Here is a 23,925-nt window from a genome sequence, read left to right on the forward strand (position 1 = left end):
AATCATAGGAGTCACTATTCAGTAAAACTGGTTCCCTTTGAGTGGGGAGGAAGGGAGGTCTCAGGTTCCTCGACAGTAGCAGTGAGTCCATCCATGCCTGTGGATTGTCTGCTACAGCACACCATCTGGTAGGAAAAAAGATTTCAGGTCACACCTGGAAATGTTAGGGTTGCCTAAGTGTGTGTGCCTGACCACACAGTCCATAGCCGCCCAACAGAGAAGTCATGGGGACCTGGAGCCAGGAAGAATGGCCATGGTACCTGTCAAAATAAAAAGTAAGGGGTCCCTCTAGGGAGGAGTTCTGCAAGACACAGATTTAGTGCCCTACTCTTGAGGGCCGAATGCAGCAGGCCGAGGCCCAGACATCTGGCGACAGCTCTGGTCTACCTGATCTTCTGGGAGAATGGTCCGATTGGTGCAACTAGTGTATTGGTGATCCCCCAGTGCTACAGGGCCTTCCTACTGGAGCTAGCTCATGATGTTCCCCTGGAAGGTCATCTGGGGCAGGACAAGACCTTTGAGAGGCTCGTCACCCTCTTTTATTGGCCCTTGATGAAGATTGCTTCAGATGCATTCTGCAGGTCATGCTCTACCTTTCAGGACAGAGGCAAGTTAGGAGGGAAGCGCAAGGCTCCCTTGCAGCCATCCCCTATCATTGTCAGTCCCTCTAAATGGGTGAGAATCAACATTGTTGGGCCTCTGGACATCAAAACAGCTCTTGGCAACAGGCTCATCGTGAACTTGGTGGAAGATGCCACCCGGTACTCAGAAGCTAAACCTCTGAGGACTGCAACAGTGCCCGTGGGAGCAAGGGCACTGATGGGGAGATTAACCCATGTGGAGTTCCACAAGGAGGTGGTATATGACCGTGATAACAACTTCATGTCTGTGTACAAGAAGTCCATGTGGAAGCAGTGTGGGGTAACCTACAAATTCTTCACACTCTACCATACCCAAACTAATGGGGTTATTAAGAGGTTCAAAAAGACCCTAAAGGGCATGATCATGGGCCTCTCATGCAGAAGTTAGATGTCCTCTTGCCATGCTTGTTGTTTGCGTATATGGAGGTACAACTGAAAGGGAATGGATTCAGCCCTATTGAGCTTCTGTATAGGCACCCTGTTCCAGGACCACTCAGTCTGGTGAAGGAGGGTTGGGAGGAAGCTCCCAGGAAAATCCCCAAGGATGTGTTCAGCTACATGCTGGAACTCCGAATCTAGTTCAAGTATTTCTGGAAGAAGTCCAAGAAAATAAAGAAGCCAGACTGGAGGTCATGAAATGGTGGTATGATCAGAAGGCCACTCTGGTCGAGTTTCAGCCTAGCCAAAAAGTGTGGGCGATGGAGCCTGTGGAGCCCACCCAGGGCCCTACAAGACTGCTGGTCTGGGGTCTATGAGGTGAAGGAATGAAAGTGTGAGATCTTCTACCTGGTAGACTTCAAGATTCCCGGGACCCCTTAAAGGGATTTGGAAGGCAATTGCCTCAAACCTTGAGCGGTCCAAAGTAACCATGCTCCAGGTCATGGACGGTAGAGTGAAGGAAGAGAATGAACCTCTACCGACCTCCTTTCATCCAAGGAGCAGGACGGGGTCAGTGGAGGGTATAAGCCTCTTCCCTACCCTGACCCTAGTGCAACACAGGGACTGCTGCCAGTTACAGGGGCAGTTTGCCACTCTTTTCTCCTTTACTGCAGGACTCACTACATGGTGTATCCATGATATTGATACCGGGGATAGTATGTCTGGGAAGAGTAAAATCTACAGTCTATCTGATAAGGTGAGAGTCTGCATAAAGGAGGAAGTCTCCATAATGCTGGAGCTAGGGCTTATTGAGACCCAATGATGTTGGTTGCCAAAGTTGCTCTTTCAGGTACCACCCTAGAACTTAGGTTCTGCATGGTCTATCAGGGGCTCAATGCTATCACTAAGACTGCCTCACACCCCATCGCCTCAATTGCGCAAAGCATCCTACACAGGACTTTGCATCGCAAGCCCTTGTGGACGGGATGCTCAACAACGATGCAGGACCCCGCACCACAGCTCGGTAGCTCCTTGGAACAGACTCATCACCTCAGCTGCACAACACATCCACAACGTGGGACTTCACAATGCTCCGCAACCAACAATTAACGTACTCTAGATCAGCTTCCCTAACTGGATCCCTGTAGCTGGCCTATGCTCCATCGCAGTCGGCGAGAACGTATGATTTTGCCCCTGTCCGGCGCAACCAGATACCCACAGCTGGGACTTTGTGCTTCTTGGTGCTATTTTCACTGAAATATTTAAACTTGTATATCTATGGTTCTACTGCGTGTATATGTGTAGTTTTGGTCTTGTATTCAGTAAAATGTGTTTCTGGTGTGGTGTTTTCACTTTTTTTCTGCTTGAAGTGCTGCATAAATACCTTACACATTGCCTCTGAGTTAAGTCGGACTACTCTGTGCCGAGCTACCAGAGGATTCAGCATAGATTAATTTGGGGTTTGCTTGTGCCTCACCCTGACAAGGACTGTGGTTGCTGCTTGAGCAGGGTTTCACACACTCTAAACCAGTTACCAAATTTCTAACTCTGGTAAGATAGTTTTTGGTGCACGATGCACACAGCTGCCAAGGACTGAAATGCACCAGACGAGGTTAGACTGTAAATGGTGTATTTTAGTTATACTGATTTTGCCACTTCTGGAAATCTGACATGCCGCCTATCTGCACAAAAGTATGTTTCAGCTCTACTTGTTGGACAACAGGCATCCTTGAAGAGTGAAGGGCTCCATTTACAGTAATTCAATTTCCAATACTATTTACCCCTGCTCGGGCTGCCAAGATGGTGGAAATGTCAAGTTCTCACTATTGGGAAATTTAAAGGACTCTCTGATTGGTACTCTAAGGAAAAAATGTGGTTTGAAGCATGCAATACCAGTGATTTTAATAGGTGACCTCTATGTATTTCAGGATATCCACTTACTGTCTTGACCATTGTCATATCTAAAAGGTACTTACACACTACTGCAAAAGCAGACGTCACTAATTCACTGTTTCACTCTTATATTACCTTCAAGTCTTTATTGTGTAGATTGATTCCCTGATTAAAAATGGGATCACTCTTCTTCGATATAATTGTTTGGTACATTGGTATTTTATGAAATTGTAGCATTAACAGTCCAACACGGCATGTTTCTAAATAATGAAATGCTGACTACACTACTTACTCAAGTGCAACAAGCAATCAAGCCCTTATTATAGTAACATTAACAGGTCCTCTTCTATTTCCGATTAATTCTGGTGTGACAGAGGCTTAAAGAACACAGTCTATTATCTCAGGTGTTTTCAGTTTCAGTGAGTTAACCAGTTTGTTATATGCATTCCTCAAAATTGCTATTCAAAACAGCTGTTCCTGAAGTTTATCTCAGACGCTGGTCTATATTTATTTTGTTAGTTCTTTCAGCTTATGGAAGGGTGTGTGAATATTGCATTACATTAAATAATAACAACACTTTACATCCCAGTAACTTCTTTAACACGTCATCTAGTTTAGGTGCTTAAATAAAGGCCCCTTCTTAGCACGGTATATATCCATGTTAAACAGTAAATGTTTTGCTTTGTGACCGTGCCCATCTCCGGTGTGATTCTATAATTGGCATACAATTTGTGGCAGTTTTCATTCACTCATCTAGCTATGGGCCCATTATTCAACCTTTCAGACGTGCAGGCACACTGCCATGTACTCACATTCATTCACTCACTCACTCATCCATTCATGTGAGCACTCATCCCTCCAACTAGAGACTTATTCTCACATTCACCCACTTACCTAGCCACACAACATCAACAAGTATCGAAGAAGCACTGTCACTTTGAAAATGACCATGCCTATTGACTTTGTCGATGCGTATTAAATAATACATGGATTGTACTTTACACATCATTCTCTGTCTACTAACTAGAACACCATAGGTCACGTCTGTGGATTAATTAGCACTGACTAGTTATTTCCACAGAGTAAGTATCTGAAAGGCAAATTTCATAAAATAAATATGAAACACAGTGTATGTAAAAATGCCTTACCTCCGGAAATGAGCTGCCTGGACATAAACAAGGCAGTGGATCCAGTAGAGCAGTTGTTGTTGACATTAACAATGGGAATCCCAGTTGTTCCTAGGCTGTGGTACACTGCACGTTGGCCACATGTTGAGTCACCTATATACAGAGAGAACAACTTTCATTTGAAAAAAGTGGGACATATATACAGAGAGAACAACCTTCATTTGAAAAAAGTGGGACATCAGTTTGAGTTCTAGATCTATAAACTACATTATGACTTAAAGGCACTCATCCACAATCCAGGCATCAACAGAAGTGATGGCTGACTATTGATAAATACATCTGGCAATCGTTCAGCATCCTTTCAACCCCTACAACCTTCCTACAGCTCACAGTTCTTACCCCCACCATTACAAACACAACCCACCACATTTTTGCTGAACTCGCAAATCTGAACTCGCTCTACTTACAGGGGATCACAACTGATCAATTACCTTTCCCCGCATCCTTTAATGCCTTCTGTGAAAATAGATAACTATGTCCTACTTTCGAATTCCTCCCCTTTTCCGTGGTGTATTTACTCTAATACCCAACAGATTGTAATAACTCTCACCAACAGATTACCTGCCTGACAAGAAATCTTAACACCCATACACTAAATCCATCACTTTTAAAGAAAGTCGAGTTCCCATCAAATACTTTTCGTCCTTAATTATTGGAAGTGCATGACTAAAAGGTATTGAGGGAGATACATTGCTATTTTTACAGTGAGTGTGATTTATTCTAGTACTACTCCTTGTTCCCACTAAAAAAAGGCAGTACTGCGTATTAAGACGACAGAACTTCAGAATGTAGAGACTGAGTCCATCACCCACAAAGTGAGAGAGTTACCCCAGTAGGACCAAAAGGGACCGGGTAGTTTTACACTTGTAAAATGAAATTTCCCTTTCTTTGTCGAATACACTTCAAAGATCAATATCTCAATTGGTTTGCACTGAACCAAAAATATCACTCACACATTAAATGCTATAACACATTTTGATTAAAATGAAATTCTTTATTCCATACAATGTGAACATAGATCGGCCCTGAAAACTAGGAAAACGAATGCCCTATTAGTAGACCATTGGGTAGAGATGAACCATAAAGAGCAATCTCTAAAGTGGTTAATTCTTGAAAAAAAATAAAAGGATCTGCTAGAGGAGGTGATATTGACAAAAAAAGGATACAAAGAGAACAATTCTTTATGTAAAAATGTAAGACATACAGTCAAGGCCTGAACAATAGAGAAGAGTGGGAGAGACTGATTAGATGAGCAATGAAAATAGACTAGAACATTTGGAAACCTCTACCTGCAAAAATATTATAAACTAGAGAATATAAATGAAACCTATGGTAAATTAGCTATTATCTTCTATATCTTTTAGCGGTCTTCTTTTTTTTTTTTAAAGAAACCTTTATTGGACTTCAAGGGGTTACAAACATGGGCCTACAACCCTTTGGGCCGGCCGCTAAGTAGCATGAGACGTATCATTCACCGTTATACAGATTGGTCAGTCCGGGGAGCCCGTCAGTCCAGCATCGCACCCAATGAAGGCAGAAGCAACAGTTGAGTGACAATATTAGATACGGTTTCAATTTTCAATTTAAAATTAAGAAACATTACACACAAACAAGGCAATAGACATTGTGAATAGCAGGACGTGCTCCCCGGGGTAGGGAACCAATGATCAGCGGCATCTTTTAGCGGTCTTGATATGGCTTGGATGTCTTGGATAACATTTAAATATTTCTATACTTCCTAAAGAGCCCCAATAATAGGAAAATATTACATCTGATAGAAGAAAAAGATACAGTATAGAAATGAAACACCGCATAGTCTTAATAAATGTGCAAATGTTGTGGAAAACAATATGCTTAGAATGAAATTATGAGTATTTTCGAGGCCAAAATCCGCACATTTTTTTTATTGCAAGATGGCGCTCCGAAAAACAGCATCAGGATGTAATCACAGATAGGTTTACTTCTAGCTACCTGGCAATATAAGTAATTTGATGTAATGTCCATAATATAAGTAAAATGTTTTTAACTATGATTTTATCAAATGCAACCTCAATTAGGTTTTTTAGTTCACATTGTGTGGAATAAAGAATTTCAATTTAATCAAAATGTGTTATAATATTTATTAGAACATTGGAATGTTTGGAGCTCCATTGAAAACAATGGAGTGCTCCGGGCTTATAATGGCTGGTATAAGCCCGGAGCGCCAACATTCCAATGTATCTTTGTTCACAGCTGTGGCTGTGAACATAGGCTTCAGGGAGCCTGAGGGGATTTCAATCCCATCGCGCTCCCTTAAGGCTTTGTTTAATTTGTTAGAACATTCTGCCCTCTAGTGGCAGAATGTTCTAATAGCCTTATAGTCCTTCGTAGCAGGGCTATACCAGCTTTTAAAGTCCCTCTGCTTTGTTAAAGTCCCTCGCTTTCGGCTCGGGCCTTTAACGCTGCAGCGGGCCTTTAACAGCCGGTATAGCCCGCTACGGCGGGCTATAAGGCTATAATGTGTGAGTGATATTTTTGGTTCAGTGCAAACTAATTGAGATATTGATCGACACAGATGGGAAATTTATTTTTACAAGAGACTGAGTCTATCTACACCATCAGAGACTGTTGGCCTGATTCCTAGCTAGTTCATAGTCCCTCACCTGAACCTCTGACCTTTCTGGTGAGGCAGGTGATTTTGGCAACCTTGAACATGACACTCTGATCCGCAAGGGAATTGTGAAAAAAGATCCTGCCGCTTTCGTTATTAACTTATGCATGCCCATGGTAACTGCACAAGAATGATACAAAAAACGTTTTCAATAGATTTATGGAAACAATCGTAGAAAGAATGAGCTGCGATTATAAGCCAGATAAAACAAAGCAATGTGCCCAGCATTACGAACATGGTGAAAAGAATAAACAGTCCAACCATGGCAGTCTGATTTGTATATATTTCTACCTATCACTACCCCTACTATGAGAGTATAGTGGGTGCACCCTGTTCCCAATCTCTTAGGTTAGCATGAGCCCCCATACCTGGATAACTTGGCCAGGGAAATCAGCCTGAAGCGGAATTGGCCGTCCTTCTCTACAGAATGACAGATAAGTGTCAGCAGAGCTGCATGTGGAACACAGCGTTTGTTCCAAGACAATCATAATTGGAGTGCTCCTCTGAGCTCTGAAGGCCAGTGTAAAGTTTATATAATAAAAACCACTGTGTTAAGGGTACAGCTTTGATGCAATGATCTTTCTAGATGTTAGAAGCGGTCTCCCAACAGGCAACGCAATCATTAGGATATCTTGTTCTGTGTTCCTAACCTTGAACGGCATGTACTGATTACATAACGAGAACAGTTTTCTAAAACAAACATATACAACGTCTTCTCAGAATAATATTGTGCAAACAAACGTCAAAATAATATTGCTAAAACATAGTGTGCTAAAACAGGTCAAATATAAAACTAACATGGAAAACCAAAGTGGGCCCAAAAAGGCCTCAGAACATCTTTTCTATCACTTGAATGTCACGGTTAGTCTGATCTCCAGAATTCCTGTACCATAATAGTAAATCACAGCAAAATATTTAGGAATAGGGCCCACTAGTCTGAGTTTCTCTGGGTCAAAACACACTCTTTGGCTCAAAAACCACTCTCTGACAGAGAATGCTCACCTCTAAGCTCTTCACACCAAAGCACTATACTTCTAAACTCTTTACTCTTACTACTTCTTTATCTCCTCATTATAAACACCTATTTTCGATCTTCATAAACACTTCACCCCTAAACATGCAGCTTGCTATCGAGTTAACCTTTGAAAAGTGCACACACTTCACCAGTAGTGGCCGGTGTCAGGTAAAAGTGGTGCAGCAGCGGCCTGGGGGCAGCGCAGGATGGGGAGCAGAGCATGGGGGGGTGGACAATCGATAATAATCCCCCCCATAAAAAAGAACAAACCTGTCGCCTCACCGCTCTTCTCGCTCCACTGCCGCAAAGGCTCCCAGACTCCTTATGGCCAATCCAGAAGTTGCTCTCATGCTGCTGGCAGCATGAGAGAAGTGCTGGGATTGGCCTGGGCGCCCTGGATTTGCACTTCCAAATACACTGGGAGCCTGTGCCTGCTGTCTCCAACCCACAACACAGCTCGGATTGGAGACATCTCGGTGCGCCTGTCGGTTTGGCCGTCCTAAGACAGCCGGCCAAACCGACATGCACGATTGTAGCAGTGCCCACCACTCCTCCTCCATGAGTCGTCATGATGGATGGCCTCACCCCCAAGATGGCTTCGTGAAGAAAAAAGAAAATGAAAATAAACCTTTTTTATTATCATTTTATTTTTTGCAGGTTTGCATCTGCTGGCAAGGGGGTGACGTTCCTCGGACATAATGGAGGAGCCTCCCACTGCTATCTCTAATCATGGTACATCTTTCCTCCATACTATACTGCACTCACACAGACTACTATTGCTGTGTCTGAGGCTTCTGGCAGAATATTTCATCCTAAGGTTTACTAAGGTTTAATGCAACCCACACTGCTTTTCCACATCTGTACTTGACACTTTCTACAATTTTCCATGAACAAAACCACCAGTTCTTCCCTTTATTAGGGATTATGTATTTTACATGGTTTCCACTAGAAGCATTAGCATGAATGACCGGATTGAAATCGGGATATTCATTGTTGTGAGCTACGACAGTGAGAAATAAAAGTTGTATACCACTGTTGTGATGTCACCAGGGGAAGTGCTCCTCCTCTGTGTTCTGCCACCTCATCCGGGTCTGCAATAACCCAAGAGAGGCAAAGCAATAGCAGTAGGCGGGCTCGCCCATCTTCTCTGGGTCTTCGTAAAATCAAGGCTGGCAGGAGACTGAGGGCTGCACATTGCCTGCAGCAACAACCACACTTGCTTGTCATCACAAGCGTGTCGCACAAAGCCACTGTTAGCATGTGCTGGCTCTATCCGTTGCAAATGTGAGAGCAGAGAACATGGCTTTGGGCAGGGAAGGGGGTGGCTAACACAGTGGAAAGTAAAATCAATGTGAAAATCAAATCTCAAACAAACTGCCTCGATAAGTTAAAATATTAGTCATAATTGGGTTGGATATTTTCATTTTATGACCACTGAGACTGACATATTGTGTGCCTAATTTATGTACAGGGACCTAAGGAGAGACATGCTTTAACTCGGACCCAGTTTGCAATTATGCTACAGAGCCCTTTCAAGACCCCATATTTTGACAGTTTTCCTGGAAGGAAAGCTATTGCTGTTCTTTTAAAGGGAGTACTAACAATAGCCAGGAAGAGGGAAGTGCGGTCAGCTCATTTCAAAGATTGTGGAAAATATGGAACCAATGTATCCCACTGCCAGCAACAATTTCTCAGAGAGTGATAGATGGATGGGCTGGAATCCCTGTACATTGTGGGAGCAGGGACGAGTGGCAATCAGTTGTATTGCACGGGACAGAAGCGCTCACCCTCTTCAGGGCTATCCTGTCTAATTTTGGATTTTACAGCCCAAGGCACTTTAAGGGGGTTCGGGTGACAATAGGCATATGAACTGCATTACTATACAGGGAAGGTGGGAAAGGCAGACCTTGGCAACTTTCTAAAAATTGGTTTTGGGTAATCCAACAATAGTATGCTACCTACTAATTATACTGGAAGATGTAGAGACATTTTTCAGAGATGACTCTGCAAGGCATACATTACATTAAAAGCTAACCGACTGTGAAAGACAAAGCAGCATGATAAATGAGACTGGCAATTTTAGAAGTTGGACCTCTCAGAGAACGTCAAGCCATGTTTTTTGTGTTAAAGGATGTGTCCCAGTAAGAATCTAGAACGTGTTACCTCTTGCATATCATCTGGAAAAACATTTTCAGGTGTATAGTTTGTAGCTGAGTTATAATTCCGATTCAGGCACAAATATCAGTTTGCACCTGAATCAAAATTTGCACAGGAAGGGGAACACGCCCCGAAATCAGAGGAGTTTGGTAATTGTCAGGAAATGTTCAGCTTATAAGCAGAATCCAATTCCCACAATAACTTATGTTCAAGGCATATGAGCTGCAGATTATACACTGTGCATAGATCGCCATCTGGTGTTGGGCCCGGATGTTTGCAGTTTGTTTTTCTTCTTGGACAGTCTTTGGAAGTCACGAGTTCGGTGACTCCTCCTTCGGTCCGTACTGCGCATGGGCTTCGGCTCCATCCTCAGATTGTTTTTTTCCGCCATCGGGCTCGGATGTAATACTTCGTGCTCCGGCTTCAAACCTTTCCAGTTCGACCTTCGACGAAAAATCCTCGTCCATCGAGATTCTTCAGACGAAATCCGTTTCTTCATCTCTCTCTTCGGCACTTCCTCGATTCCAGGCAGCGGCCTTCGGGCCTATCTCGACTCCGGTCTCGGCCGATGGAAAGGACTCCTTTCAAGAAGTGCCCAAAATGTGGGTCTAAATTTCCCCACACCGATCTCCATCAGGTGTGCAACCTCTGCCTCTCTCCCGAACACGAGGCCCGCGACTGCCCCGCCTGCAAGTCTTTTCGATCGAAAAAGACTATTCGGGATCGAAGAGCTCGACGCACTATGGCGCACTCATCGACCTCTGCTCCACCTGACATCTTCGGAGAAGACACCGGAGCTTCGGGACAGCAGCACACCGAACAGGAGGACGATGTCGTCAGCGCTTCCGAGGCCGACGACTCCGACGTAGAGGAGATCACACCGACGCAGAGGGTCGTGAGTACTCTACCCCCTCTCACTCCCGCGACCACACCGAAAGAGACTCCGGTTACCCCTTCGCCTCCCGGCCTAGGGAAAACCAAGCATATCGCTTCCATCACCCCACCTTCGGACCCGGTGAAAAAGCATCACAAGGCTCCTGGCGGCTCGGGCTTGAGCCAGCCTCCTAGCGGCGCCGAAAAACACCCCTCGGCACCGAAGAAAACAAGCTCCGTTCCGAAGCCATTGGTGTCCAAACTGAGCCTCTCGGTGCCGACCAAACATAAATCCCTCAGCACCGACGCTCCTGTGTCGGAGCCTGCCTCGGCGCCGAACAAAAAATCGGAGGCCCCGAGAAAGCATGGCGCGGATAAACCAACGAAGCCCTCGGTTCCGAAAACGTCGGCACCGATAGAGGAATCGGTGCCGGAGGAGCTTTTCATGCCAGATCCTCTTCAAAAGACCTTAACAAAGGATCCAAAGACTGGACATTTAACTTTGTCTTCCAAGAAAAGACATTTAGACAAGCCAACTCCTCCTCCACCGCCAAAACGGAAGGACTCTGCTACATCCCCATTCAGAGTACCCTCCCCACCTCCTCCACCTCCTCCACTCCCCCCATCTCCGCCCCCACCTTCTCCACCCTTGCCTCATCGCTCTCCAACCCCGTCTCCAGACCCAGATGACCAAGGAGATCCATTCTATGATCCAACAGATGCCCCGCAGGACCCCACTCCTCCGGAAACACCTTACCCATGGGAGGATTATCACAATCCAGATGTCCCCGATGTGCCTCAGGATGATCTTTATCCATCCAGGCCATCTCCACCAGAGGACTCCCTGGGGTTCCACCACCTTTTACAGCAGGCGGCACATTACCTTGGGGTGGAGTTACACAGTGATCCAGTTGAGGAAGACTTCCTACTTGACACGTTTGACATAGCAGATAAATCCACCGCTATATTACCCATGCTTAAAGGGGTGACCAAACATGCGACAGAGGTTTTCAAAGACCCCGTCAGAGCTAGAGTCTTAAATCCCAGAATAGAAAAGAAATACAAGGCAGCCCCCACAGATTCTGTCTATATTAAAGGACCTGCGCTCCTAGACTCATTAGTGGTATCCACAGCTAGGAAGCGCTCTAATTCTCAGTCATCTGGTGAGGCTCCGCCACCCGATAAGGAGTCCAAGCTCTTAGACGCGTCAGGCAAACGCACTGCCTCGCAAGCTGCTAATATGTGGCGCATTGCCAACACGCAAGCGCTGCTGGCGCGGTACGACAGAGCGCACTATGATGAGCTGGAGGCTCTTATGCAACATCTCCCAGAGAAATATAAAAATAAGGCTCATGAACTGATACAAGAGGGAAAGATTATTACCAACACCTCTATTAAATGTGCAGTTGACGCAGCAGACACAGCTTCCAGGGCTATAAACACCAGTGTTCTGCTTCGCTGCCACGCTTAGCTCAGAATCTCAGGCTTTAAGCCGGAGGTCCAAGCATCCATATTGAACCACCCTTTTGACCAACAACACCTATTTGGCCCAAAAGTAGACAAAGCCCTGGAAAAAATGAAAAAGGATACGGATACGGCGAAGTCTATGGGAGCACTACAATCACACACCCCTAGACGCTCCTTTCGCCGTTCCTCCTTTCGAGGCTCTGGCAGAGGTTACTCTTCCGATAACGCCTCCACGTCCTATAAGTCCCCTCCTCAGAATACCTTCACAAAGGGCTATCAAAGAGGTGGATATCGAGGAAACAATAATAAAGGCAGGGGCAAAACCAACACCGCCCGTTCTGCCACACCGCCCACACAATGACTTTTCCCCGCACCCTCCAGACCATTCGACTCCGGTCGGGGGCAGACTATAAGACTTCCTTCAAACCTGGGAGACCATAACATCAAACAAATGGGTGACCCAAATTATTCGGTCAGGGTACTGTCTCGAACTAACTTCTACCCCCCCAAATATTCCACCCAGACACCGTGCGATGTCACAAGAACATACCACACTTTTGAAACAAGAGGTACTCTCCCTCCTGCAAAAACAAGCTATAGAGCAGGTCCCCGTCAATCAGCAAAATTTAGGGGTCTACTCTCTGTACTTTCTGATACCAAAGAAAGACGAGACCCTACAGCCCATTCTAGACCTCCGGCCTCTAAATGCATATATCCATTCAGACCATTTTCACATGGTAACTCTTCAACAAGTTCTCCCACTCCTCTGTCAGGGCGACTTTCTCACTACACTGGACTTGAAAGACGCATACTTTCATATTCCAATACACCCTGCTCACAGAAAGTACCTCCGATTTGTGGTGGACGGCCAACATTATCAGTTCAAGGTTCTCCCCTTCGGGGTCACAACCGCACCACGGGTGTTTACCAAATGCCTGGCAGTAGTGGCGGCACACCTCAGAAGACAAAACATTCACGTCTTCCCCTACCTGGACGACTGGCTCATAAAAGCCGCGTCCTACCACCAGTGTGTGCAGCATACAAACACTACCATCCAACTACTCCACCAGCTAGGCTTTACAGTGAACCACCAAAAGTCCCACTTGATACCGTCTCACACAAAGCAATACCTCGGTGCCACTATAGACACCTCAAAAGCTATAGCCTATCCCAACTCAGCCAGAATCGCAAGCATACAAGCCTTGCGCCAAAAATTCCTTCTTCAGCACTCTCTCCCAGCGAGAGTGTTCATGAAACTAATAGGGATGATGGCGTCTTGCATCTTCATAGTTCCCCATGCAAGACTTCACATGCGTCCACTCCAAGAGTGCCTAGCACGCCAGTGGAACCAGGCCCAGGGACAGCTGACGGATCTGGTGTTGGTGGACGGCCGCACCCATCGATCTCTGCAGTGGTGGAACACCACAAACCTTTCCAAAGGGCACCCGTTCCTGGACCCGGTTCCTCAGGTGATTCTAACAACAGAAGCATCGCTCTCCGGCTGGGGAGTGCACCTATAACACCTCACAGTGACAGGTGTATGGACGCCACAACAGAAGTTACTCCACATCAACCATCTGGAGTTGTTGGCGATCTTTCTAGCCCTGAAATCGTTTCAGAAACAAATCTCAGCCAAGACAGTCCTCATTCGCACAGACAATATGACTGCATTGTATTATATTCAAAAACAGGGGGGGACACACTCTCCCCAGCTCTCGCGCTTAGCACAGAGCATATGGAGATGGGCAATCCCACAAAAAATCTTTCTCCTGGCACAACACGTCCCAGGCATACAAAACACCATGGCAGATCTGCTCAGCAGGCAAATGCACGAATGGGAACTGCATCCACAAGTTCTTCACCCATTCTTTCACAAGTGGGGGCATCCTCAAATAGACCTCTTCGCCACCCACGAAAACAAAAAATGCCCAAGCTTCGCCGCCAGATACCCACACCCATTGTCCAAAGGCAATGCGATATGGATGAACTGGTCAGGAAGATTTGCATACGCCTTTCCACCTCTCCCGCTAATTCCATTAGTGGTAAGGAAGCTACAACAGCACTCCCTCACACTCATTCTGGTAGCTCCAACATGGGCCAGGCAGCCGTGGTACACCACACTACTACAGCTCTCGATGGTACCACATCAAAACTGCACCTGACCCCATGCTTTCTAACCCAGAACCATGGAGAAATCAGGCACCCGGACCCAGCTCAGCTCAACCTTGCGATCTGGCTACTGAAATCTTAGAATTTGGATACCTTAACCTTCCCCCTGATTGCATGAACATTATCAAGGAAGCCAGACGTCCTACCACTCGAGCATGCTATGCCGCAAAGTGGAAGAGATTTGTTGTTTACTGCCGTAACAATACAATCAACCCTTTAGATGTATCCATACAGCACATCATATGCTATCTGCTCCATCTTCAAAGGTGTAACCTGGCGTACTCATCCATCCGTCCACACCTAGCAGCGATTGCTGCTTACCTACAAAACAAACAGCATTTATCACTGTTCAGAGTGCCAGCTATTAAAGCCTTCATGGAAGGCCTTAAAAGAGTAATTCCGCCCAGGGCACCACCCTCACCTGTATGGAATCTAAACGTAGTTCTTACAAGGCTAATGGGTCTGCCTTTCGAACCAATGCATAAATGCGAACTACAGTTCCTCACTTGGAAAACAGCTTTCCGCGTAGCTATCACTTCCCTTAGAAGGGTTAGCGAGATATTTATTTATTTATTTATTTTATTTATGTAGTTTGTAGAGCGCACAGCTACCCCCGAAGGGGTGTCCCGGCGCTAGAACCTGAACCTCCAAAGGAGAGGAGAGGAGCAAGGAGGGAAAACAGCGGAGAAGATCAGGGTCCAGAGAAGAGCCAAGTTTTGAGTCTGGCCCGGAAGATGGATTCGGAGGGACAGAATCTGAGGTCGATTGGCATAGCGTTCCACAGTTTTGCCGCAATAACACTAAACCCTCTGCCACCCATTCTGGAGAGTCTGAAACGGGGAGAGATCAGAAGGCGGAGGTCATTGGATCTCAAAGATCTGATGGAACGGGATATTGAGACACGTTTTTTCAGGTAGTTGGGTCCGAGGTCATTGATGGCTCGGTAGGTCAGGGTAAGGGTCTTGAACTGGATACGTCTGGCCACAGGTAGCCAGTGAAGTTCCTTACGATATGCGGATACTGATTGACGGTAGGGAATATTGCCAATCAGTCTGGCCGCCGCATTCTGGACAATCTGAAGCCGGTCAATCAAATATTGGGGGGCACCAGCATAAAGGCTATTAGCATAGTCCAGGTGGGACGTGATGAGGGCATGGGTAACTGTACGGCGGGAATCCAGAGGGAGATAGGGGAGTATCTTTTTGATCATGCGCAACTTCAGGGAGCAGGCAGAGGTCACTTTATTGACCTGAGTTTTGCATGAAAGGGAATCGTCAAACTGGAAACCCAGGTTACGAGCAGAGTGGACGGGAGAGGGAGCGGGATCAAGTGCCGTGGGCCACCACCAGGAAGAAGGAATGGAATTTTTCTGGTTGAAGAACAGCACCTCTGTCTTGTCTGCATTGAGTCTAAGGTGGTTTTCAGACATCCAGCCACTGATGTTGTTGAGGCACTGGCGGAAGTTGGTGAACGCGGAGTCCGAGTGGTCTCTGAAGGAGAACACTAGCTGGGTATCATCAGCATAGGAGACCACCCTGACTCCGTAGGACTCCACAACGCCAGCCAGTGGGGCAAGATAGATGTTGAAAAACAGAGGGCTGAGGGCAGAGCCCTGTGGCACACCGCATGACAAGGGTTTTTCCTGCGATTTAAAAGGCCGCAACAATACCCTCTGACTTCTTCCTGAAAGGAAGGACTCAATCCAGCTAAAGGCAGTGCCGCCAATGCCAATCTGTTTGAGTCGGTCAAGGAGGATGAGGTGGGAGACCGTATCAAATGCAGCGGACAGGTCGAGGAGGACTAGCATGGCCTCCTCGCCCCTGTCCATGCATTCCCGAATTGTTTCCGATACTTCTAGCAAAGCCGTCTCTGTGCTGAATCCCGCCCGAAATCCAGATTGTGAATCGTGTAGTAGGGAGTTGCTTTCCAAATACTCCGTGAGTTGCAACTGCACGGCTTTTTCCAGGACCTTTGCGGGTTTGGGGAGAAGGGAAATGGGGCGGTAGTTGGCGAAAACAGTGGGATCAGCATCTGCCTTTTTTAGGATGGGGATCACCAAGGCCTCCTTCCAAGTGGTAGGAAAAAAGCCGTGGTGAAGAGAGGCATTCCAGATGGAGAGGAAAGAGCAGGCTAACGAGGGGGCCAGCTCTCCCATGAGTTTGGCAGGGACGGGGTCAGAGGGAGCACCAGATTTGCAATGGATGAGTAACCTGATAGCATCCTCCTGGGTGAGTTTATTGAAGGCGAGGAAGGACGGAGAAGCAGGGGGACTTGTGGAAGGAGGCAGGGAGACTAGCCCTTTAGGGAAGGAGATACATAGCTTGTTAATTTTTTCAAGGAAGTAATCTGAAAGTCCCTCGCATAGGATCTGACTTGCAGAATTCTGAGTGGCCCTAGCCGGAGGATTAATAAAGTCTTTGACTATAGTGAAGAGGGTTTTTGACGAGTTTTTGGCATTGGCAATTTGAAGGGAAAAATGATCTTTCATAGTGATTTTTTTATGTTTGAGAAATTTTTTCAAGGCAGCTTTGTAGGTAAGTTTAGCTTCAGGGCCATAGTTTAGTCTCCACTTCCGTTCGAGTGCTTTGCATCTGCTTTTTTCCTCACGGAGGGAGGTGGAGAACCAAGGGGCGGAGGGGCGAGATCTAGTGGAGGCAATGATTTTCTGGGGAGCAATGTAGTCAATAGCATTGATGAGGGCAGTATTAAGCCTAGAGATATTTCCGTCAATATCAGAGGATAGATGATCCGTCTGGAAGTGGAATACCGGGTCCAAGGTGGCGCATGTAACTTTGTGCCACTTCCTTCCCAGCTCCTTCCTAGGGGCCAGAGGGATAGATTTCCGGTCTAAGGCCAGAGAGAAGGGGATAAGATAGTGGTCAGACCACGTAAGGGGAAGGGGAGGGAAGACAGTGATAGTGGAAAAATTGGCGAAAATAAGGTCTAAGGTGTGACCAGCCACATGAGTAGGACCGGTGACTAATTGCGTGAGGTTCAGACTATCCATGATTTCCAACAGATTGTTCGCCTTCACGCAGAGAGGGTTGTCTGCGTGGAGGTTAAAGTCACCTAAGACTAGAAAACATTGGTGTTTAAGGGATAGATCAGCCAGCTGGTGGGTAAGAGCAGTAAGGGAAAGGGAGGCGGCGGTTGGTGGGTTATACACTAAGGAGCCAGCCAGTATAACTGCCGCGGAATCAGATACAGAGAAGTACAAAGCTTCGATTATACCAATGTTGGTGAGTTTGGTAGTGGTCATCTGAAGATGAGATTTGAGGATGACGGCTAGTCCGCCTCCAGATTTGCCCCCAGCCCGGTTAATGCATTTTATGTCGTAGCCTGGTGGAATAGCCAGATGGATGTCCGGAGAGGAGGAATCAGTGATCCAGGACTCAGTGAGAAATAGAATATCCCACTCGTCAGAGGAAATAGACATCCAGATGTCGTTGGCATGGCGGGGGAGGGACCGGCAGTTGACCAAGCCTGCTTTCAGCGTCCGGTGGTTAGAAGCGGGGAGCTGCGGTGTGGGATGAAACGGCGAACGAGATAGATAGGACGGGAGAGTAAAGTTGCATTGAGGGCAATAGAAAGGAACAGATTCTAAATGGTATGGGTTGCAGGGGGTAGTGGCCGAGCAGTGGGAGGAATTAAGTAGGTGAAGTTGGGAGTTGGTCCAACACGTGCGGGTGGAATCGGTGGAACCGGCAGGGGGGCTGGCCCTGGGCTCGGTCCGGGCCCGGACGGGCCCAGACGGGCTTGCCTTTGGCGCGCCTTCGGCGCGCTGACGGCGCGCCCGCTGCGCCCGTCCGCTGCGCTTCCTAGCGAGACACATAATTTATGACTGTGGGGAAGGGTGTCACAGGGGTGTGGCCAGCTGAGGTGGGCGTGTCAGATGACGCGCCTCGCCCTCGGTAATGGCGATGTCAAGGAATCGTTGCAGCGCTAGATCCGCTGTTCGTGAACAGGAGGTGAGTAAGTAAAAAATTACAGAGTATCACACAACAATCAAATTTTAAAAGTTCTAAGCTCACTCCCGGCTTCCGCCTCAGGAGACTCGTGGGTTCACAGGTGTCGCGCTTTCCAGCTGCGCGCACTCTTTATAGTCGAGGTGAGGGGCGTGGCCAGCTGAGGTGGGTGTGTCAGATGACGCGCCTCACCCTCGGTAATGGCGATGTCAAGGAATCGTTGCAGCGCTATATCCGCTGTTCGTGAACAGGAGGTGAGTAAGTAAAAAATTACAGAGTATCACACAACAATCAAATTTTAAAAGTTCTAAGCTCACTCCCGGCTTCCGCCTCAGGAGACTCGTGGGTTCACAGGTGTCGCGCTTTCCAGCTGCGCGCACTCTTTATAGTCGAGGTGAGGGGCGTGGCCAGCTGAGGTGGGCGTGTCAGATGACGCGCCTCGCCCTCGGTAATGGCGATGTCAAGGAATCGTTGCAGCGCTAGATCCGCTGTTCGTGAACAGGAGGTGAGTAAGTAAAAAATTACAGAGTATCACACAACAATCAAATTTTAAAAGTTCTAAGCTCACTCCCGGCTTCCGCCTCAGGAGACTCGTGGGTTCACAGGTGTCGCGCTTTCCAGCTGCGCGCACTCTTTATAGTCGAGGTGAGGGGCGTGGCCAGCTGAGGTGGGCGTGTCAGATGACGCGCCTCACCCTCGGTAATGGCGATGTCAAGGAATCGTTGCAGCGCTATATCCGCTGTTCGTGAACAGGAGGTGAGTAAGTAAAAAATTACAGAGTATCACACAACAATCAAATTTTAAAAGTTCTAAGCTCACTCCCGGCTTCCGCCTCAGGAGACTCGTGGGTTCACAGGTATCGAGCTTTCCAGCTGCGCGCACTCTTTATAGTCGAGGTGAGGGGCGTGGCCAGCTGAGGTGGGCGTGTCAGATGACGCGCCTCGCCCTCGGTAATGGCGATGTCAAGGAATCGTTGCAGCGCTAGATCCGCTGTTCGTGAACAGGAGGTGAGTAAGTAAAAAATTACAGAGTATCACACAACAATCAAATTTTAAAAGTTCTAAGCTCACTCCCGGCTTCCGCCTCAGGAGACTCGTGGGTTCACAGGTGTCGCGCTTTCCAGCTGCGCGCACTCTTTATAGTCGAGGTGAGGGGCGTGGCCAGCTGAGGTGGGCGTGTCAGATGACGCGCCTCACCCTCGGTAATGGCGATGTCAAGGAATCGTTGCAGCGCTAGATCCGCTGTTCGTGAACAGGAGGTGAGTAAGTAAAAAATTACAGAGTATCACACAACAATCAAATTTTAAAAGTTCTAAGCTCACTCCCGGCTTCCGCCTAAGGAGACTCGTGGGTTCACAGGAGATACAAGCGTTCACTATACAAGAACCCTTTTTACAGATACATCACAGCAAGGTGATACTTCTCACACATCTAAAATTTCTGCCCAAGGTCATTTCCCCCTTCCATCTTGATCAATCGGTGGAATTACCGTTTTTTTTCTCGCAACCTCAATCTGTTGCGGAAAGGGCTCTACATACACTTGACGTTAAAAGGGCTTTACTGTACTACATACAGAGAACGCAACCTTTCAGAAAGACTAAACAGTTGTTTGTCTCCTTCTCTCCACCGCATAAAGGCAACCCCATTTCAAAATCAGGGATAGCTAGGTGGATTGTAAAGTGCATACAAATTTGCTATCACAAAGCAAAAAGAACATTATCTGTTCCACCTAAAGCCCACTCTACAAGAAAGATAGGGGCTTCTATGGCTTTTCTAGGGAACATACCCTTAGATGACATCTGCAAAGCAGCCACATGGTCAACACCGCACACCTTCACAAAACATTACTGTGTAGATGTGCACTCCAAACAACAAGCTAGTGCGGGCCAGGCTGTACTAAAGACACTGTTTCAAACCACTGCAACGGATACCGGTGGTCCCCGCTAGGGTTGGGTACTGCTATATAATCTATGCACAGTGTATAATCTGCAGCTCATATGCCTCAAACGGAATATGCTACTTACCAGTATGCATCTGTTCTTGGCATGTAGAGGTGCAGATCTATACACGCCCACCCGCCTCCCCGGCTACCTGTATCCGTTCCAGCCTATCTTATTTAGATACAACACACATGGGTTTCTTCACTATTATCACTACGCTCCATCTTTTCCCTGCTGGCGAAAAACAATCTGAGGATGGAGCAGAAGCCCATGCGCAGTACGGACCGAAGGAGGAGTCACCGAACTCGTGACTTCCAAAGACTGTCCAAGAAGAAAAACAAACTGCAAACATCCGGGCCCAACACCAGATGGCGATCTATGCACAGTGTATAGATCTGCAGCTCTACATGCCAAGAACAGATGCATACTGGTAAGTAGCATATTCCTTACCATTCATAAGGAACAAGGCCCATTTAGAATGTGAATTTATTATGCCTCTTCAATATCATAAGGATAAGTTATCTAAAGAGGATACCAAGCAATATATGATAAATGTGCAGAGAATATTGCAAGATTTAACAGCAGTTTTTGGCTTGGTACATTTATGACAGAATGAAGTTATGAGGGCCAGACAGACACAGTCATACATCAGGTTCTTCTTGGTCAAGAACTGATCATCTCTTGCAGGAGTCAGATTGAGGCGAGGTGTTCAGCAGATCACTCAGGAGTATTTCGAACAGATATTATAAGGAATCTGTTGACGTTACTTTTGGAGTCACACACTGAAATAGGTAGTTAGAGAGGAGGTAATACAATATATATTGGTGTATGGTAGAAAGAGGACTCAGCAGAAAGTGGACATGGGAAAGGGGATATCTGCTTTAGAAGAAATACATATTCAATGGTTAACAGAAGACATGTCATATGAAGACAGAAGGTTAGAAATAGGGGTTAAAAGGGTAAAAATAATTGGTACACAAAGATCGGGAGGTACCAGGCTCTTGGTGACTAGCAAATATTTGCATATTTCACAAACCTGGGAGAAACAATAGTTGGTGTAGCATCCTGCACAATATTCCTTAAAAACTATAAAATGTATGCAACAATATGAGCTTACAAGATTTCTAGAGTGACTTATCAGGTCACTGGTAAAGAAGAAATTAACTCACGGACTAAACTGAATGAAAAAAGGGTCTTCAAGCAGAGAATGAACTTTCTCACTAGGATAGCGGAAGGTTATTATAAAACCATATAAAACAACTAGGACAACTTTATTAGTGAATGGGAGCAGTCAGAACAGTGTCTGTTCAAATGTTTACTGCTAAGTCCCTTATGTTATACCATAATAAAGCAAAACATACAAGATGATGGACGGAATGTTGCACATTGGCAAAACATTCACCCCCAGTCACAGATCTGGGTTTAATCCATCGTTATTTTGCTCACCACGCCACCCCAGTTCAGACATGGCCATATGCAAATCAGTCTTGACCCTTTGCCTCATGGGAACAGTCCAGCCCGAATTGCCAAGCCATGTTTTCCCTGGACCGGAATCAAGCACCCTAGGACCGGTTTCGGGGTTTCACCCCTCTTCAGCCAGGATAGCTTGACTCCAGTGGCGTAGTGAGCAAAAAAACGATGGATTTAGGCCCAGATCTCTGTACCGGGGTGAATGTATGACATTGTTCTGCATTCTGTCCATCAACTGTTGTTTTTGCATTTGTCACCCCGAGTGGGACGGGTATGCTCAGACGTGAGTCCCGTGCTCTCCATGCCACTGGAATCAAGCTATCCTGGCTGAAGAGGGGTGAAACCCCGAAACCGGTCCTTGGATGCTTGTTTCCGGTCCAGGGAGGACCTGGCTTGGCAGTTCGGGCTGGACTGTTCCCATGAGGCACAGGGTCAAGACTGATTTGCATATGGCCAGGTCTAAACTGGGGTGGCATGGTGAGCAAAAAAAACGATGGATTTAGGCCCAGATCTCTGTACTGGGGTGAATGTATAACATTGTTCTGCATTCTGTCCATCAACTGTTGTGTTTGCATATACCATAATAAAGAGCATCTGGACGTAAAGCTACTGATAAATACAGATGTAAAAAGACTTATGTCAGATGTATGGTAGCTTTCCTAACATTTTATCATTTTCTTGTCTACTGTAAAAGGCTTCAGTGTTCTTGAACGATTGTTATGATGTTAGAAAATAAGAATGAAAATTGGTTTGGGTATTCAGCTATTAAAGATAAGACACAAATACTTCTTATAAACCATCCCACAGAGACTAGGAGACCTATTCTCCTAGTGTCTGTAGTCTCACACACAGATTAGGGGCCCCATTAAAAAGCGAGTTAAGGCAATTCTTTGATTGGTGCTATGGAGAGCTGAGTAAACAGAATTAGCATTTGTCTTAAATTTTGACAAGATATATTAACTATAAAGGAATCGCAAGAGGATTAGTAACCTTCAAATATCACTTATAGGCAGAATAAATTACATCAAGGTTTCAGTTCTTTCCCAATATGGTCTCTTAAGTAGTCAACTATGACTGACTTATCAAGTAAATAATTTTAAGAAGCTGAAATCAAAAATTATACAATTCCTATGGATGCACAAACCTGATAGGACTGCCTAGTTTATGGGATTGCGTATTTTATGTTTATAAAGGACAGCTAACTTTTGGAAAATAGAAAATAGAAAAATCACTGACTTAGACATATAAATGATAAAACTAACACTGAATGGAGCTGCCGAGAGGAATTTAGTATACAAAGTCAGCTAGCTAAGGATGCTCAGTTTTTTTCATACAAATACACTATAGTTTCAAATATCATTACGGAAACACGCTCAGTTACAGTCATGTTTTGGTATATATATATATATATTAAGGAAGAGACAATGCTGTATAACCTGTGAGAGCAGACCATGCAGCTGGAAGGGAAACCAAAGAATTAAGTCCAACATAATTGTATGCCTTTTTGAATAATGATGTAGACAGCAAGTGAAAACTAGATAAATATTAGTCAGACTGGAGAGAAATGTGAAAGAAAGTGGCATTAGAAATTTGGATCTGCATGATTGCGAATATATGAAAATGTAACATATTCAGTAATACAAACTAATCATTTGTACACAATGCTCATTATCTATTATTTGATGGAAATTGAATTTACTGCAAAGAAGGAAGGGTGGGACTGCACTTCTGGTAATGGCATGTTCAGTTTTAAAGGACTAGTGAATACAAATATTGGAATGAAGTCATAAATTAATCTATTATATTCCTTTCTATGGATGGGCAACGCTTTTTACAAGTCTGGTGCAGTCCAGCAAAGTGAAGAAACTTCAAAGGTGGGTGCAGTATCAAGACATTGGCTGATTTGCTGGGGTGAATGTGAAAGCTGACCACCAACCCCCATGGTGTTTTCCTACTCCGCTATGTCCCAGAAAGGCATTTTGTTACAAGAACGTGTGGATGCCTGCAACACTGTCTCAACATCTCCATCATCTGGTCAGAGGTGCCTGGGGATGTATCTGGGAATCGCACAAGGTGCACGGGTGCTGTGAAAGAGCAAGGCAGACTAAGAAAGTTCTGGTG

General features: G+C 45.9%; 1 protein-coding gene across 3 annotated transcripts in view; it reads right to left on the minus strand.

The window, feature by feature from the left end:
• The window catches only part of LOC146834959 (sterol carrier protein 2-like), a 467,321-nt gene that overhangs the window by 365,671 nt on the left and 77,725 nt on the right, over positions 1-23,925 (minus strand). For all 3 annotated transcript variants that reach the window (XM_085602602.1, XM_085602604.1, XM_085602603.1), the window contains exon 4: positions 4,061-4,192. In XM_085602602.1, coding sequence (XP_085458728.1) covers positions 4,061-4,192 — 132 coding nt within the window. The remainder of the gene's footprint in view (positions 1-4,060; positions 4,193-23,925) is intronic.

Source organism: Triturus cristatus, chromosome 4_2 (assembly GCF_964204655.1).
Source record: "Triturus cristatus chromosome 4_2, aTriCri1.1, whole genome shotgun sequence".
Lineage (NCBI taxonomy): Eukaryota > Metazoa > Chordata > Amphibia > Caudata > Salamandridae > Triturus > Triturus cristatus.